Here is a 19,502-nt window from a genome sequence, read left to right on the forward strand (position 1 = left end):
ATTTAAATCGGCTAACACTCTTCCCTGTAAGATATGGAGCAAATCGATAGATAAGTCAACTGTTGAGTGCAAGAAGGTCATAAGAAACAATGGGGTGTCTATAAATGGATCGCCATGTATATGTGGGCAGGCAGGGAGCAGCTGTGGACCGAAGCACGAATAACATTGAGTGATACCTTCATGATGCATGCATTGAATGAAACGCGTAAGAATGTGTTGTTTTGACTTTACATCACCCCTGCAGCCACTAACTAGAGGCACTATCGCTCACTATAAATTCACAAGGACCGGAATCTTGATTTGAATTGCATTCCCGGAATCACGACAATTCAGTGAATCGGCATGGAGGGTAAATCATTCCAGCCCTGGTAGGTAGCCAAAGCAATGGTGGGAGTTCATTAACATGTTTTTTCTTTTTTGAAAGGAGAATTGGGTCATAAAGTGAATGCAGTGAAAGTGAAATGTTCAAAAAGAGTGTTTCGGGCCAAGAGAAGGGGTCGAACCAATTTAAAAAATACATTGTTTTTTGTGAATAGACGGAGGCCCCATTTAAATAGACTACTGTATGAAACAAATAGCAGACCACTGAACACAGCAACACTTTTAAATTGAATATAAAAATAATGCTATACTAAAATGCTTTTTAAAATGTTTTTATTCGTAAATGAATATATAATCTGGTCTCAAAAGATGTTGATGGCTCATTGTACATCGGGTCAGTCGAGTATGTAAACAGAGAGTCCATGGCTCATGATTTATTCATGGGCATGTTTGTGAAGTGCAACCAATGAAATGGCCCAGAGTGCACCACACCAATTGCACGATAATGACATCTTGAACTCGACGCTCTTCCTGCCAGTGCAATCACATCGAGAGTAATGCATTTTCGGAGGGCCGCATTTAAAATCACAACATGTTTTGAGATAAAAATCATAAAATAAAAACGGTCCCGACTATGAAATGTAAACTACGAGGACACTAAATTTGGTGGTCCGTATAAGCAAAGCAACTTGTCCACCAAATCCAATACATGGCAAAAAAGAGGGCAAACTGTCGGAGTGGCAACTCGTGGGACCGGCAGACCTCACCTGCATTCTGACAAAGCCCTGGAGCTCACGGCACACGCTGGAGACGCCGAAACAGAAGCAGGCTGTGCAGCCGCGCGGGTCCTCCCGGTTCAGCCCAAACGTGCCAGGCAGGCACGCGTCGCACCTCGTCCCACCGACGTTCTCCTGCCGGTCGGCAAAGTCGGCGATATCAATCAGCGCTGCCGCGGAATCATTTTTCACGATACGACACAGGACAATACGGTATCACGCTTTACGACCTGACGACTAATATCGCCGTCACTGAGAAATCGTATTTAAAAAAAACTATTTCGGTGTTGTTGTGCTTTGCTGTATTTCTGGTGCAAATGAAGAGGACGTAACATGTTCTTCAGCTGCAGTTCACTCAACATAAGCCCTGCCACGACTTTTTCTGAATCAAGACATAAATTTGTGTTCAACGCAAACGCCATTAAACCGAGAACAATTAAATAATTGCATTGACTACGAACACGCAGATGCCACGCGAAATTGCCCTAAACCCCATCAATTACCTTCACGTACATTTCAGGAAAATTGACGTCATACACGCAAACCCATGCGACAAACGGCAAAACGCTGCGAAAGCTCGACACCGTCACGGGCCATAGCGGTGAGGGACAATTCAACCCTGGCGAAGGACAGGAGGAACTCTTCAAAGAGTATACTGTTAGGTTTTTTCGGTAAAGTCATGTAGGTAAAAAATAAAATTCAAAGTTAATAAAAAGTAATAATGGAAATAAAATAAAATAATAAATCACGACGTTTCGGAGGCAACACAAGTCTCCGTCATCAGGTGGGACCGTCACAGCTAAAATTACTGCATCAAGTTAGCTGTGACGGTCCCACCTGATGACGGAGACTTGTGTTGCCTCCGAAACGTCGTGATTTTTATTATTTTATTTGTATAAATTTTTATTTAAAATTTGTTTTACCTACGTGACTTTACCAAAAAAACCTAACAGTATGAATCTTTGCAGTCCGAAAAAAGCTTCAAATCTATCTTCAAAGAGTCCTCCCCTCGCTCGCCCCAGGTGCCCACCTTGCAAGCGCACTGGCCAGTGCGCTCGTCGCAGCCGCACAGCGAGCCGGTCGGCGGCGCGGGGCACGTGTTGGCGCGCGTGCCCTCCGGGTGGCACTCGCAGGGCCGGCACGCTGGGTACCCCCAGCGGCCCTGCGCGCACTCCCCGCACGTGCGGCCCCCGTACCCGTCGAGGCAGGAGCACTGCCCGCTCGCTTCGTCGCACCGTGCCCCGTGGGAATGCGCTGCGCTACAGTTGCACGCCTGTTGGGCAGTGGGAAATGAAACAAGGACGTGCCCCCGTTATTTGTTTTACGTCGCAAGAAAGGGTGTGAAATCGTGAAGCAAGGTCACGCTACGTTTTTATAGCCAGGTACAAAACTCGAGCTTGTATGTGGTATTATAAATTGTACACGGAACCCTGTGTTTTATGTTGCACTGCTACAACCATGCAGGACCTTACTCACTTCCCAATCGTTACCCAATTCCCAATATGATGGAATTTTCTATTACGCACTTTTGAGATCATATCTTTTTTTGGACACTTTAATAAATCCAAAAGGCGGTTGTATAATTGTTAAACACTGTGCGTCACCCTCTTCCAAACTCTCTGGGCCAGTATCAACGTCTATAAAATATGGTGAAAATACACCGCACATCACCGATGCAATTTTCTACACTATTGATAATCAAGAAATTGGCAAGATTTTTCAGCAAAAATTTTGTGAAGATGAACATTTTATTGCGTGTAAATTGGGCCCTATATTTCAGTCAGAGCTGCATACAAAAAATATCATTGGCAAAAATCAATACACATGCTGTAAATGATGCAATGCTTGCAAAATACAGAGTTTGTCATCGTGTGACAAAGAGGCAGCGTTATGTCGGTATGGCCTTTAGCAGTGGCAGCGGCGCGCCGTGTTGCAAGGTGCTTGGTTCACGTACGCGACACCCGGCATGCGGGTTCAGACCCCAGTGGTCGTCGATGCAGCGGTGGCACCGCGTGCCCTCAGTGTTTGGGGGACACAGGCAGCGTCCCGTCTCCTGGTCGCAATGGTGGTTGGTGTGCGAACAGTTGCACGCTGCCAGACACAGGTCACCACCGCACACAAACACCCATCTAATTTTAGCAACGACTCTAAATGTATCTCTTGCAATTTGATGGATTGATTATCGGTTGGGCTAAATTACACAGCTTGGCGAATTAGACATTTGGAAAGAGTCAATTATACGATTACCAATGGAAAAACGTTACTTGCTTGACTAATCTGGCAGTCAAATATGACTACTTAATGAATAGACGGTGCTTGCCATCGTCTCCTGTCAAATAATGTCGCAATGTTTCCTATGTTGCAAGGGCATGATGCTCTCGAGCAGGGCCTCCCGGAGGGCAGAGGGAAAAAGGGGGCAATTTGCCCTGGGCTGCAAACAACACATTCCCTCCCTCCACATATGGACCTGTGTTTTTTTATGTTATTTTATCAATAAAGTGAATTAGAAAACTAATTTCTTTAGAACTGCTTTTTATACTAATAGGGTTTTTCCCCTTTTTTCTGGCAACAAAACTGACACCTTTTGCAAGGAATCATGCTTACATTAACCACAATACTTTCAGTCAAATGCAAACAAAAAACAATACTCTGATAATTTATGCATTGTCTTTGGAACTGATTGGTCCACACCAGAGACAGCTTTCTTTAGAGCCTAGTCTCATATAGTGTTCAACCAGATGACGCCAAAAGGCACACAGTTCAAAGACCACGCACTACCAGAACACGGTTGGCTATGTACGGTGCGAAAGAAGGTCTACATACATACAAATACGCCCCCCCCCCACCACCTCCGCCACATGGCATTCTGCCCCAGGCCTCCAATGGAAAGATTACGAGGCCCAGTTGAGAGTGACATCGTCGCCCCCCCTGCATCTTCTTCTACGCACGTGTGCAGCCGCCCTCCTTGAATCCATAGTGGCCAGAGGTGCAGCGATCGCAGGACCTCCCCTCCACGCCCGGCCAGCAGTGGCACCTCCCGTCGGCAGAGCAGGCGACGCCTGCCGTGCCCACCGGGTGGCAGGGGCACGGGGAGCAACCGGCGCCAGAGCTCAGGCCGTAGAAACCGACCTGAAAGCGGCGACGAAAACCCGCGGGGCAAATGACGATTTACGTGTACATGGGAGGGATTTTACTGGTCAGAAAAGATAAAGAGTTTTGTTGAGAAGCGGTAAGCACGCCTGTGCGTGTAGGCGGGTCCTATTGGGCTCAGGAAAGAAACCACGTCGTTACAGGCTGGGGACCTTTGGAAACTAGAGGTCGGTGTTTGGTTGCATAAACTATGTTTTGTGAAAAAAATGTCAATGTATGAATCTATGGTGGACGAACAAAAGGAAAAAAAAATCTATAAAGATGATTCATACAACTGGCTACAGATTCCTGAGCCAATTAACATAAACGTGTTTAATTAGTTGTTTTTACATCTTACATGTGCAATTATAAAGCCACGATTGCTTTACCAATAAGGTAAAAAATTTTTCAAAAAATGTTACCAAATATACTTGGTGCATGCTTGCCAACATATTTCAAGTGAACATTTGAATTATTAGAAATATGGTTTCAGAATAGTATACATCTTGGCAGTAATGCAAGGGGCGTTAACCTTCACCTTCTGCACATGAGTCAATGTAAACTTTAACTACTTGATGTACATTGAAAAAACATGGTTATATATATAAAAAAGTAGTTTTATTGCAAAATGAATCAATTTCCCAATTTTAGAAAAGGCTCTATTTACATTTATTACAACCCTTTTGTTAACCCACCACTCAGTATAGGCTTCCCCCCATGCTATTACGGTCAAGGAGGTTGTTTGAGCATACTTCACTTTTGTAGCCAATGACGATTGATAAAAGGGAGGGTGTGTGTCCAAGACTAGTTAAGATATCCTCCATGGTTCAGATATCATCGGGTCACAGATGTCATAAATGTTGCAGTGTGTTGAATCAGAAACGTGTTTTAACGGTTAAAGACACAACAAAAATGTCATTCGTCGTTAAATTAAAAACTTGCCGGTGTTTGCAGCACGGGACTGATCCTAGCAGCGCAGGGAGATACATAAGATGGCGGTAAAGGCAGTGGCAAGAAAAACCAGAGAAACACAGCAAGATGAGGGCAGTAGGAAAGTTATCACATGTACAAGGCACTTGTCAATCAAGCATTGCTCATCATTTCCATTCATTTTTAAAAAATCCATTTCGATCTCCCACTGAAGTGTAAACCTTCACCAAAGACAATGGCCTGCGGGGGCAGATATCACAGAGCTAGCTGCGAAATCCCTTCTAGGTGATATTTAGCCAAAGCAATAGCGGCAGCACTTTCCCACCCCACTGACCAATATTTAAATTCTCGAAGGTGGAATTGTGCCAATGTGAGAAAACTTAAATTTAATGCGATTCTTCCTGCAGTCTTTGGTGACCGGGTTGAGACAATGAATTCACGAGGTATTGAGGATCGTGTTTAATTAGAGGCGTTTGCCTGGATTCAAATGAACCAGGATCTGTTTCCCGGCCACCCCTTGCACGTTCCCCTTGAGCCAATGAGCGAAGAGAGCCGAGTACACGAAAGCGCAGCTCTCACCGCGCACTGCTCGCATGTTCGGCCGACCACGTTGGGGCGACACGGACACTGCCCGTTGATGCGGTCGCACTGAGGGGAGGTGGCTCCTTCGGGGTGACACTGGCAAGCTGTCGCACGCACCACACAACCGCAAGAGTTTCAGCGTCGTTCCACGTCCGATATTGAACGGATTTCATAAAGCAGCGCTCGAGTTGAGGACGATTATTTTTGTCAACCATTTCAGAATATGGAAAATGTAAAGGTTATGGCATGCATGTGTGTTTGTGTAAATACAGTATACAAATAAATTAAGTTAATTGTTTATAATGTACCAAAAACATAAATGCATGTATTTAATGCAACAAATAACATTGCTAAAATGATATTAAAAAAACTTTTTGATGTAATGCAACATGGTAGATGTTGGGTCCTCACTTGCTGACAAGAAGCTTCTATTAGTTATGTTATAGTCTTGGTTCTTTCGGTAAAGTCACGTAGGTAGAAAATAAAAATAAAATATTAAAATAAACATTTAATATGAAAAAAGAATGAATTGAAAATCATACAAATTTTTTTTTTTATCTACGTGACTTTACCGAAAAAAACCAAGAAAATGAATCCCTGCAGTCACGAAAGTTTTAAGTCAAAATTGTATTTATGGAGGTAACGTAGGGCAGGGGTGGGTGGCCGCTCTGGCTGTACCATCCACACCCCGCCTCGACTCCTCCCTTACGCTGGCAGCCGCCCGTGCCGGTGGCGTCCCCGTAGAATCCGTGGGCGCAGTGCTCGCAGTGGAAGCCGGCGGTGCGCTCGCGGCAGCGGAGGCACTGGCCGGTGCGCGCGTCGCACACGCGGCCTCCTCCCCGCGCCTCCTCGTTGCCGTTGCACTCGCAGCGGCGGCACGAGCCGCCCGGGGAGCCCGGCTCGCCGAAGAAATCGTCCGCGCACCTGGCAACCCCCCCCACACCACCCCGTTAAAGGATGGCAACAGCGACGACAGCACAGCAGCAGCCGCCGCGGCGGCGGCATCAGGCTCATTGATACCGATGGGCAATGTGGCGAGCAAAAAATTGAAACTTGTAACAGACCGACGACGGAGCCATCCCTCGGGGTACGGCGAATCGGGGCGACCGCCACCAGGGGTCACCCCCGTGCTTTGGGGGGCCCTGTGCTTCCACGGCACGGTGTCAGATCCAATTCTTCCCGTTTAGTTTCAAGGCGGTTGTGGGGTGGGGGGGCACACAGGACAAGTAGGTGGCTAAACTATCCGTGTGGTGTTTTGAGTATTACCCCATTGTATCTGTGGGTACTCCAGATTTCCGTCCAAGTTGCAAAAAAATGAATTGTGGCCAAACATGCCAAGAAGGACCCTCAATTTTGAGCGTTTGATAAAGGCGTGAACCTCTAGTGGATTTAAAAGTTTGTTGTTTAAATAAGTTAACATTTTTAAACATACAGTACTTTCCGCCCCTCCACCCTCCATACCCAAGTTACTCAATGTATCTGTTGGCAGTAATTAAGTTTTGTTCTTTAAAAAAAAAAACCTTCCGGTTACAATTTTGTTGCTGGCAAAGCGATTTTCACGAGCCGCTGGCCTTACGGACCCCGGCAAGCGCTGCCAGACCCGGATCACACGGCCAGCGGACAATTACGGCGGCCGTCAGCTTCGCGGGAAAAAGAGCGGAAACTGGCCCCTGGGCGCCATGCCCATATGCCGCTCTCTCAACGCCACGGGTTGCGAGCGTCACGCTGCTGCCATTCCCACCCTTCCCCTGACAGCCTGCCAGTGGGCAGCGCAGGGGACACAAACAATCCCCTGCGGTGTCCACGGAGCCGTTGGAGTGAGGCCCCTTTTTCTGGCACTCGTAAAATAGGGACAGCTCCATCATGGGACCTCCTTTGCCAGTACCAAAATATACTAATAGGGTTTTTCCCCTTTTTTCTGGCAACAAAACTGACACCTTTTGCAAGGGGTCATGCTTACATTAACCACAATACTTGCAGACAGTTTCAAAGACAATGCATAAATTATCAGAGTATTGTTTTTTGTTTGCATTTGACTGCAAGTATTGTGGTTAATGTAAGCATGATCCCTCGCAAAAGGTGTCAGTTTTGTTGCCAGAAAAAAGGGGAAAAACCCTATTAGTAGGCCCAGCTCGTTCAGTTAATGACGCTGGCAAACGCGAGTAAAATTTTTGTTTAAAAAGGTTGTTGTGCAACGCTGGAACGAGGACACTGCTCGTGTGTCCGCACCATCGTGTTCGGGGCAATGAGCCACAGGGCTTTCGGTTCACCGAGCTGAAGAAATGTGAGTTTGCTCGGGAAAAAATACATCCCCCCCCCCGCACTGCAACAGCTGTTGTGAAACCCCTTTTAGCGTTCACTTCAAAAACTGTTTTTGAGCTTCAATGCAGCGTTCTAAAAATCATGCAAATGTCATGGTGAAATACTAAAACATCACACAAAGCACTTGAAGCGATGGAAGTTACCCACACTTAAACACTGGTTAATTTTTCGTAAGATATATCCACCCTTGGACAGCTAGGGGCCTCTGTTTCAGGATCACTCATGGCTTTCAGGAATACTTGGGTCTGCTATTCATTAATTCACTTAAGATCCTACCCTCCCGCCCTCCGTATTGCATAATGTATGCCTGCCATGCGTCTATTCTTTTCTGCCTTCCTTTTCCTCTCTCTCTCCTCGAGATTGTATCTCCCTCGCCTAGTATGCAGGAGGTCGTGGGTTCGATTGCGACTCTGATGCCTGCGTGTATATTTGGAGTTTGCGTGTTTTTCCCGTGGTCACGTGGATATTTCTCAGAGCCCACCGCGGTGTTTCCCTTCACATTTAGAATTAACATGAGTTTAGAGTATGTCTACTAGAAATTTCCACACGATAAGCCACCTCATTGAGCTGACATTTCTGGCCAGGTCGGTTCTGAAAACGAGCTATACAGCGCAGTTTGCCTTATCTGGTAAAACAAGTGTATCCCTCTTTCTCTCCCTCTGTTCCATAGATCTCTCGCTCTACATCACAGCTGGGGATCGCTATAATTTTGCGTGAACGTGCCGGTCATTTGGCGGATGCGTAGCCTGGTTCTTTGTGTCTGTGCTGCCCATAAAAACACATATAGACCGATAAAATAAACCATTGCCAAAAGATCTCAAGCATTCACCTCTCACAGCGGAGGCCAATGTATCCTGGTGAACACTGGTCACAGGTCAGCACCCCGCGTGGATCCTGGTGGCAGGTCGGGCTGAAACTGAATCAAACAGGAAGAACACGTTTGAAATACAGTAGTTTGTTCAACGTTACTTATAATCCATAACACAGGTTTCTACTTATGATGAACAGATTTGAAAATGTTCGTTACGAAGCAGATGATGAGTTACCTGTAGAATTGTCAAGTTACTCTCGAGCTCGCTCACTTTTATATTTTAGTTGGAATTTACATTCGTGGGTTTTCACTGGGAATTATTGGTCAATTTGCAGAAAATGAGAATCTTACATTTGTACAATGGAATGGGAACTTCCATCCTTGTTTAATGTTAACACGGACGTATATATTTTTCTGTTCATGTTGTTACATAACTCTACATCCTCCCTAACAAAAACAATCTTTAAAAACGAACCTTCGTCACATTTAGAGATAGAAGTATATGTTATCACTTTCCTCTAAGGCATGGCCTGAGTGGGCCAAGGACCATACAGTTGAACAGGGCACTCGAGACAATTCTGAAGGTGATGGCAGAGCGAATTGTATGCACTAAGCTCTTTCACAAACCCAGAAATAAAGAATGAAACGCCGTTTTATTCCATTACGCTTTGCGTTGGCGTTTGTAATAACAGGCGTCCCTTTGTGAGCGAACACGGCAACGCTGGGTCGGTCAACCGCTTCACATTTCGGTGTATTGCGATTGGTATTCAGAGGTGTGTATGGAAGAGGGAGGGGTGGATGGAAGGGTGGATGGAGGGGTGGATGGAGGGGTGGATGGAGGGGTGGATGGAGGGGTGGATGGAGGGGTGGATGGAGGGGTGGATGGAGGGGTGGATGGAGGGGTGGATGGAGGGGTGGATGGAGGGGTGGATGGAGGGGTGGATGGAGGGGTGGATGGAGGGGTGGATGGAGGGGTGGATGGAGGGGTGGATGGAGGGGTGGATGGAGGGGTGGATGGAGGGGTGGATGGAGGGGTGGATGGAGGGGTGGATGGAGGGGAGGAAGGGGATAGAGGGGAGGGGAGGGAGGGGGGGAGGTAGGGGAGGGAGGGGAGGGAGGGGAGGGGGGGAAGGGCAGGGAAGGAGGGAGGGATGGAGGGGAGGGAGGGGATGGGGAGAAGGAGGGAGGAGAAGAAGGAAAGCGAAAAATTGAAAAACAAACAAAAAAACGAAATGATGAACGAAGCAAAGTGCTGATGACACCGAGCATCTTCTTGTTTCCTCTGATCATAAAAAAGAGAGGGAGGGCAGGAAAGGAGGGGAGGGAGGGGATGGAGGGAGGGAGGGAGAGAAGGAGGGAGGGGAGGGGAGGGAGGAGTGGGAGAAGCGTTGGGGCCGTACTTATTGGAGGCGATGGACAGGGGGCACGTGCACGGGAGGCAGTCGTCAGCCGTGCCGCGTGTGGCGTTGCCGTAGAAGCCCGGGCGGCAGTGCTCGCAGTGCGGCCCCATGGTGTTGTGGCGGCAGCCGCTGAGAGGCAGCTGTGGGCAGGAGGAGAGGGAACTACCAAACTCGTCCCAGCATTCGTGCCGAACCATTGCTCAGCAGCACACCACGATGGCAAGCATCCGACTCGCTGGGATGTGTGAACAAACGTTGATAATCTTCTTGGTTCTTTCGGTAAAGTCACGTAGAAGGGAAATAATAAAAAAGAAAACATTATAAAATAATTCTCACGACGTTTCGGCCACAACGCAAGCAGCCGTCTTTCCGACGGACCTTTTCTTCACCTGAGGACGGCTGCTTGCGTTGTGGCCAAAACGTCGTGAGAATTATTTTATTATGTTTTAGTTTATTATTTTATTATTTCCCTTCTGCGTGACTTTACCGAAAGAACCAAGAAGATGAATCCCTGCAGTCACGAAAGCTTTAAATCGAAATGTTGATAATATATTATACTGATAGACTGCGAATGATTTGAATTAGGATACAAAGTAAATGAAAATGTACAAAATAACTAAACAATCACGGTTTTTATTTATGGCCTTTAAAGCAAATTTTTTACCTATTTACAATTGACATTATATGAACAGCTAGGATCATTCATTCTGACAATTGCGATCCAAAAAAAATCAGCATTTGATGATAAACGACACCCTTAATTAAATCTAAAATAATACAATGTAAGAAGGGTACGGTATATTTCAGCACACATACATGTGTACGTCCAAACATAGCCAGAGAGCAGCAAACGCAATCCGGTGCTCCGCTATCTGTCATGTTTGTTTGTGGCCTGCAGAAGGCAGTAGTGGCCAGAGTTAAGACTGCAGCCAGCTTGACCATGAGCGAGAGCAGTTCCAGCCAATATTGTGTTACTTGTAATATTTGAAGTGTACTAAGCGGATACAATAGCCAGGTGTTTAACGACACCATCATGAGCAACACGTCATCCTTCTGATTAGCATTTGAGGTGTTCTGGTCGACACCCAGATCAAGTTAAATTTCGGAACTATAAAGTACAAGGCCGCCTTTTACCAAATCACCTGGAATGTGCCAGGACTCGTTATATCTCGGAAGCTAAGCGGAGTTGACTTTTGATACAGCGGGTATGGGCGGCCATACATCATACTCTTAGTTCTTTCGGTAAAGTCACGTAGGTACAAAATGAAATTAAAATTAATAAAAATAAAACAATAAAAATCACGACGTTTCGGAGGCAACACAAGTCTCCGTCATCAGGTGGGACCGTCACAGCCAGATTTGCTGCATCAAGGGGCCATACATCAAACGTGGTTTTCCGGGTTAAGCTGCGTGCCGAGTATTTATTTTTTCAAATTTGCCTCGTGGTACTACGGCCACCTTTGTATAAATATGTCGAACATCTTTTGCACCGTAGCGTAGCCAAAACCATGTTAATCAGAGGTGCGGGGTGGAATGGCAACAAGCTAAACGTTCAAGGGTCCAAGATGTCCACAAGTCATCAGGAGCCGAATATGCCGGCAGTAGTACTCGGCAAAAAAAATATTGAGAGAAGAAACACACGGTTCAAAATGGGAAACCACAGTCGAATTGCAATGATTTTTGAATGTTTATCTTTGACCAAGGTGGGCCTCAAACATGTTGCGCGCGTCCCTCAGCCGCGGGCCATCTGGACATCATCCACGAGACCCTGGCGGTGGCTTTGCTCCTCGCTCCGTGCGGCGGTGCCCTCACCATGCAGTCGCCGCTGAGGTCATCGCAGTCGTCGGCGTGTCCGTGGCAACGGCAGGGCTCGCACCGCCCACCGTGCAGGGTCCCGTCCACGCGCCGGTGTCCCCGCATGCACGACTGCAACCGCGGGAACACGTGGGCCAGGAGACCGACCGGAGGGTGGGGGGGGCATCAGAAACCAGGAGAACAGAGGGGGATTCGGAGCACATGGCACAGGCCAGGAGAACGGAGGAGGGGGCATCGGAGCACATGGCGCAAGCCAGGAGAACGGAGGAGGGGGCATCGGAGCACATGGCACGAGCCAGGAGAACGGAGGAGGGGGCATCGGAGCACATGGCGCAAGCCAGGAGAACGGAGGAGGGGGCATCGGAGCACATGGCACGAGCCAGGAGAACGGAGGGGCCGACATAAGAAAAGAAAAAGCACCTCGCAGGATGTCCCAGCATAGCCGTGGGGGCAGTGGCACTGCTCAACGTCGAGTGCCGCGGGACTCCCCACCGCCGCATCCGGCGAGGCCACGTCCAGAGACACGGCGCTCAGCCTGCAAAGGGATCAAGGGCAGAGGCGGCTCACGCACGGCTGCAGAGTAAGAACGAGAACATTCCGGCCACTTTTGCTAGGTTTTAAATGCAGATCGTAGCGGCGCATAGCCTCTAAAACCACCGCTCAGTCCAAGGAGGGGCGAAATTGAATGTGCGGGTTGAATTTAAACTACATTTGCAGGTCTTTACTGCTTCAATACAATGTATATTGGTGTATACTGCCCATACAGCTGCCAAATGAACTACAGTGCCTTCATGAATAAATGCAACTGTTTTTCCAAAAAGAGTATTTTATTTAGTACATTGGCCAATTGATTGTATTAAATGGCAAAAAATTATTCAGATTAGAGAATTAGCCTTAGCTCTTAGGTTGCTCTTAACTCTGCAAAAGCATGTTCTTAAAGCACATTTAATTCTGTATCTGCTACAGCTTAGTTCCATAATTAGTCCATGAACATTGCTCAGAAATTATAACGAGCATTTTGTAAAATAACTGGGAAAGTTAATAAACGGGATCATCCACGTAACAAATGAAAAAAACCTCAAAGTTCTACACCACCGCTCCGCCGTCAGACGTAATACGTGCGTATTGCTCGTACAAATCTAATCCGCATGTCACGTTTAAATGCCAGGCACGTGGCTGACTCACCGGTACACAGCCTGCTTAACCGAGCTGTAGCTGGCACGGATTTGGAGGCGAGTCACGTTGGCCAGCGCCGTCATGAGGGCGTCGCGCGACGCGGGAGCATTGGAGCGGAAATCAAAAAAGTTCTCTGGCAGCAGGCGGAGGGACAGGGTCTGCTCTTCGAATGGCTGCAGCATCAAACCCAGCGAGCCCGAGCTGAGGGCTTGGCCATTGCCCTGCACAGGCAGAAGCAAAAAGAGCAGAAATAAAGAGAGAGAAACTCAACTAAAACTATAAACTAATTTTAAATTTACCAGGTAAGAGCCCACTGAGCTATGTAGTTTATTTTTCAGAAGCGACCTGGCTATCACAAACGATAGCTCAACGAAGTGGCTTATCGCGTGGAAACATATAGCAGACAAATACTCTAAAACGCCTGACGTCGATTCAAAATGTGGAGGGAAAAAACTGGAGAATCCAGAGAAAAATCCACGCGACTACGTGGAGAACATGCAAACTCGCAAATGTACAGGGTGTCAGGATCGGGTTCGAACCCCCGACCTCTTGCATACCAGGAGAGGGAGTTAACATCTCGCCACCACGGCGCCCCAGAATGAGGTAAGGGGATAGCAGAGGACTGTGAAAGGCGACAGCAAACAATGGGATGGACGTCGACAATAGCGTTTATTTATGCTCGGCCATCCACAGGGACAGACCTAATCCGTGTTACCTTGAGGGGCGTTAGAAAGTTAAAAGCACCTCACTTCGCATTATACCATGAGGCTTGCTGGTGGCTTAAGCTAAAGCCAAGACTATACAAACAGCAAGGACAATTGGCAGAAAAACTCAGGAGACACCATTAAATGTCGACAAGTTGAACTCAATAAAATGTAAGATTTACAAATCGCACAAATAAATAACAAAAAATAAAGGCATGTAACGATGCATTAATTAATCAATTCAAAATTGGAAGGTTTATGATAGCTTCCTGAAACAGCGCACTTAAGAATACATTTATTTATAAAAATCAAATTAGTTTAAGCGATCCCGAATCGTGACCATCAATCCTGACAATTCTAACCAGCGCAGTCATTACAATCGCAATGAAAATGAAACCCTTTACGTGCCTACGACGAAACACTGTGCTCGTTGACATTTGAGGTTTGCCGAAGAAGCACAACAAATCCCAAGGGTGATCTCACCTCGATGATGACGTCCACGTCCGAGATCATTTCCGAGTCCGTGCTGTCCACCGGGATGTCGTAGGACACGCTGTAGCGCAGGTGTCCAGCGTACGCCGTCAGCTGGTGCGCACGTGACAGAGACACAGCGCGTCAAGGACGGCCTTCACCTGAAGAAGGTGGCTATTGTTTAGGTCGCAAAGTCTGGCATTCTAAAACAATGAACAGGCGCAGTGTGTTAGAGTTGAACTTCTTTTCGCACCGTACGTAGTCGACCGTGCTAAAATCGGAGGTGCTGGGGAAGGACAACAAACTAAAACACAAAGGGCAGTTGTAAAAGAAAGGAGGTTTTAATCCAGATTTAAAAGTGCGCAGCTCCAGTGGATTAGCAAAAATGGTTACTCCAATGTCTATCGTTTATACGATGACTGTATTGACCGTGAGACTGTACATGTTTTGGACCTTTTGCATTCAGCATTTAAAAATGGGAACATTTAAAAAAAAATTCGTTCAAACAAACGTAAACAGGACCGGCGGAGGACAGCAATGGGAAGGGAAAAGTGCGAGTGGGGCACGTTTCCCTGAAGCTGCCGGTCGCGATAAAGAAAAATGTGAATTAGAGCTGGAGAGCTCACCAAGGGATGGTTGAGAACCATGAGGGGAAAAAGCGGGGGGGGGGAGGGGATATAATACGACAGTCAGGAGAAAATAGACGAGGAAAATATACGAGTGTCCGTGAAGTGCACATAATGGTGAAATGAGTCAGGTCAAAATCGGGTGAATGACCAGGGGCTGTATCGTTGCCTCGCATGGAGCATTGCGCTACGAACCCGGCGACCCCAGTTTGATTCCCGCTCACACAGCCAACGTCAGTCGCAATTATCTGAACCGATCCTGGGCATCCCATAGGTCGACTCGGCCTCAATTGAGTACCTGGTGAGATGTGTCGAAAAACATCGCCACTGGGGAGACAAAGGTGGCCGGGCGTGGTGCTGGCCACCCACCCCCTCGTGTGCCCTTCCGGACTTCATCGGTGCTCGCTAACAGCACTTGCCCCAACAGTCTTTGAAGGCTATACTGGGGGATCTTTGTCTTTGTATCTTTGTCCACGCCGCCACTGTTCCCATGTTACCTGCCACAGAGCTGCCGCATGTCTTGATGTGGATATTTCCTTCATGAGGTTTGGCCAATGATCAAATGTGGCAAGTTCGTGCGATTTCCAACGGGTACCGAGAGCGATTCTAAATAGGGTGCGGCTCTGTAAAGCCAAAACTATGCATTTCTACAAATATATAGGAACAAAGTTCGAATACCTAAACATATATGGATTTTAATTATATATAAAATGTAATATGGTTCATTTTTTTTATTTTGCCTTGTAATGAGCTATTCGATGAGCCTCTAACATTACAATGACACTCCATTCCCGGACTGTCATTCTTAACCCTGTTGACTGCGACTACCTGGACAGACATTCAAATCGAGCCAAACAATGGCGACTTTGTACGATTTCTTTTGTATTTTTTTTACCTGCACAGCTGCTCTGCGGCATTAGAGAGTGCGCCTTGTCACAGGCCGAATTCCTCGTGCCGTCAACGCTCGCGCTGCTCACGGCGCCGTACGAAAGCGCGTCGGAATTTCATTCGGCGGCGGGACGCGCGCGACAAGCCGATGGCTTCTCCAAAAGCAGTAAAGTCGAGGGTTAATTTATTAGCGCACTCGAGACAACGTGCGGCGAATGGGAAACCAAGCGGGGTGGGGGAGGAGGGAGGTGACGAGCGAAGGAGCGAGAGCAAGGACGCGAGAGATAACGCTGCAGAGGAAGGGAAGAAAAATGACCGAGCCGCAGACCGCGCTTGCGCTACGTGATAACGAAAACCAAAATGCCACCGCCGCAGACTAATGATCCGTGCCGGGCCGAGGTGTTGGACAAAGGCGCCATGTGGACACTCGCCCGCGCGGAGTGCCGTGTACAGAGCGAGCCCAGAGCTGCACGGCAGTACGGAGGTTGATTCGGGACGTTGGTGCCAATGTTAGCAGTAAGGGTTTAGATGCATGGGTAATTAAGATAGGAAATGAAAACCCAAGACGTGATCATTCATGAAACCCTTCACATTAATATTGGCCCAGACATGCTAAAATCAACCTTTGGACCGAGGGCCAATATTAATTTGAAGCGTTAGGTGCATGCTTATGCTGTGTTTGTTGTTGTAATTTCTGAATCATGCACAGGACCCTTTAAATGAATGTTGAATGGTTTAGATGAATTATTCCGAAAGTTGAAAACATAGCTGAATACAACTTTTAACGAGCACTCTATCTGGTGTGGCACTGGGAAGACAAAGGTGGCCGACAGTGGCGATGGCCTCCCACACCCTCTTGTGCGCCATGTTTGCCTTCATTAGGTGCTCGCTAACACTCAGTTCAAGGCGAGATGGGGGATTCAATTTTGACTTACAAATTTCGTGATTGCAGGAATTCATATTCTTTGGTTCTTTTGGTAAAGTCACGTAGATGGAAAATAATAAAATAATAATAAAACATTTATAAGAAACGACGTTTCGATCGCAACACAAGCGGTCGTCATCAGGCGATTATAAAAATAATATCTTTTCATTATTTTTCTTTTATTTCTTTTTTTATTTTCCATCTACGTGACTTTACCGAAAGAACCAAAGAACATCGATGGGGGACCTTTGTCTTTGCAACGAACTGCCCAATGCACGGTGCAGCGGACAGGAACGGGAGGGGCGTATTCGGTGGGCGGGGGGGGGGCGAGAGGTGGGGGTAGGGAGGAGGTGGTGGGTGGGGGGGGGCTGCAAACACCGCGGTACCTTGTTGCCCAAGTAGGAAGTGGGGGCCAGCCAGTAGTACAATGCCGGCAGTGTGCGGCGCACGTCCGCGTTCCTGACGGCGACCTGGTCCACCTCCAGGAAGGTTTTCACCTTGCGCAGCCCCTGCCGGTCTGTGACGCGCCAGCCACGCATGTCCACCACCTGCACACGTGGCCAGCAGTCACAGTGGTCGGGAGGGAGGGAGCGGAGGAATCTGACCATGGTGTCCCATGTGACGTGGTTCCCTTACAGAGAGAGAGAGAATTGTGGCGAAGCCTTTGTTTTGGTGGGGACAGCTATTGACCTTCTTCCCGTCCGACAAGCTGCCGTGAAGTGTTATCATCTCGGCTCGCTCTTAAGATCTGTACGTCTCGGCGGACCTCAATATAATTACAGCTGCTTGAGTGGCGAGGCTAACAGCGTAAAGATGTGCAATGGTTCGCGGTGTGAATTGCCAGTCGATGTAAATTAAAACAGTGCCAGTTTCTTTATCTTACCGTTAAATCTATCGACCTTTCCGGAATTGTGATGCACTGCTGTGGGTCAATTGGCAAATACCTTGTGGTGGGGTAAAGTGCGAGTATCCAATGACAATGATAATGCCGATTATTTACGCAGAAAAACTTAGCCGAGTCTCAAGGGTCTTTTGCAGGAGGATCTTTACCCTGGAATGGTTGGCCAATACTATTAATGAGTTCCCTTACAGGAACCTACACAACAAGGGAGTGACATCTTCTTGGTTCTTTCGGTAAAGTCACGTAAAAGGGAAGTAACAAAATAATAAAAATAAAACATAATAAAATTATTCTCACGACGTTTCGGCCACAACGCAAGCAGCCGTCCTCAGGTGAAGAACAGGTCTGTCGGGAAGACGCGTCAGACGCTGTCTTTCCGACAGACTGCTGGAGTGGACGCGTCAGACGCTGTCTTTCCGAGAGACCTATTCTTCACCTGAAGACGGCTGCTTGCGTTGTGGCAAAACCGTCGTGAGAATTGTATTTTATTATGTTTCATTTGTATTATTTTATTATTTCCCTTCTACGTGACTTTACCGAAAGAACGAAGAAGATGAATCCCTGCAGTCACGAAAGCTTTAAATCGAAAGGGAGTGACACTCAGCATTGCCATATCTGGGCTACCACACAGCCCTGCAGGTGCAACACCTAGCCCACCCAACTTCTAACCAGGTAAATTCCGCTTCGTTTCTGAGATCCGATGGCATCAGGCGCATTCAGGGCAATTTTATCACAGGGACCTCTTCAGAAACAACGATGCTAAATGCCGACATTAAATAGGAATGCCACATCTCCTACCATGTACAATGCACCCCTAAGAGAACCCAGTGCCCTCGGAGTGGCGGCCTGCCATGTTTTCGTGCTCGAGAAGTTGCCACCGTTATGATCATCACCGTTTACGTTTGCATCGCAGCGTACTCGAGCGAGTGCTTACCCGAGTGATGCCCCACGGCAGGCTCTGGCACGAGCTGGAGAGGCCGAAGCAGAAGCACGTGGAGCAGCCGCGCGGGTTTCTTGGCCGCAGGTCGTAGAAGCCGGCCTTGCAGCGGTCGCAGTGCTCACCCTCCACATGCTCCTGGGACGGGCCAGCGACGAAACCGACAGGTGAGCGCATTTTGACCATTCCAATGAGAGTTGAGGCTTGATCCAGAAATGACGCAACAATTTCAACGGCCGGTAATTATCATAAGAGCGAGCCGAGATGATAACACTTCACGGCAGCTTGTCGGACGGGAAGAAGGTCAATAGCTGTCCCCACCAAAACAAAGGCTACGCCACAATTCTCTCTCTGTCTGGGAAGCATGTCACATGGGACACCATGGTCAGATTCCGGCTGGTTATTCAAGCAACAAAGCTGTTAAAACAAATAACAAAGACTCCTAGATTTGAAGCTTTCGTGACTGCAAGGATTCATATTCTTAGGTTTTTTCGGTAAAGTCACGTAGGTAAAAAATTTAAATTAATAAAAGTAAATTAAAAATAAAATAAAAATCACGACGTAAAAATCACAACGTTTCAGAGGCAAGTTAGTTGAAACAGCTATCGTGCTGTGACGGCTCCACCTGAAGATGGAAGCTTGTGTTGCCTCCGAAACGTCGTGATTTTTATATTATTTTTATTTTACTTTTATTAATTTTAATATTTTACCTACGTGACTTTACCGAAAAAACCTAAGAATATAAAAAACAAAGACTCCCTCTAATATAACCGTAACAGACTGTTGGG

General features: G+C 47.3%; 1 protein-coding gene across 2 annotated transcripts in view; it reads right to left on the reverse strand.

The window, feature by feature from the left end:
• LOC144931695 (laminin subunit alpha-1-like) overlaps positions 1 to 19,502 on the reverse strand; it is a 140,053-nt gene that overhangs the window by 54,692 nt on the left and 65,859 nt on the right. For both annotated transcript variants that reach the window (XM_078855867.1, XM_078855866.1), the window contains exons 11-24: positions 18,712 to 18,852; positions 17,263 to 17,424; positions 14,450 to 14,551; positions 13,272 to 13,483; positions 12,507 to 12,621; positions 12,084 to 12,197; positions 10,272 to 10,411; positions 8,890 to 8,976; positions 6,448 to 6,662; positions 5,736 to 5,842; positions 4,046 to 4,226; positions 3,052 to 3,188; positions 2,128 to 2,370; positions 1,089 to 1,232 (exon numbers count right to left, since the gene is read on the reverse strand). In XM_078855867.1, coding sequence (XP_078711993.1) covers positions 1,089 to 1,232; positions 2,128 to 2,370; positions 3,052 to 3,188; positions 4,046 to 4,226; positions 5,736 to 5,842; positions 6,448 to 6,662; positions 8,890 to 8,976; positions 10,272 to 10,411; positions 12,084 to 12,197; positions 12,507 to 12,621; positions 13,272 to 13,483; positions 14,450 to 14,551; positions 17,263 to 17,424; positions 18,712 to 18,852 — 2,100 coding nt within the window. The remainder of the gene's footprint in view (positions 1 to 1,088; positions 1,233 to 2,127; positions 2,371 to 3,051; positions 3,189 to 4,045; positions 4,227 to 5,735; positions 5,843 to 6,447; positions 6,663 to 8,889; positions 8,977 to 10,271; positions 10,412 to 12,083; positions 12,198 to 12,506; positions 12,622 to 13,271; positions 13,484 to 14,449; positions 14,552 to 17,262; positions 17,425 to 18,711; positions 18,853 to 19,502) is intronic.

Source organism: Lampetra fluviatilis, chromosome 4 (assembly GCF_964198595.1).
Source record: "Lampetra fluviatilis chromosome 4, kcLamFluv1.1, whole genome shotgun sequence".
Taxonomy (NCBI): domain Eukaryota; kingdom Metazoa; phylum Chordata; class Hyperoartia; order Petromyzontiformes; family Petromyzontidae; genus Lampetra; species Lampetra fluviatilis.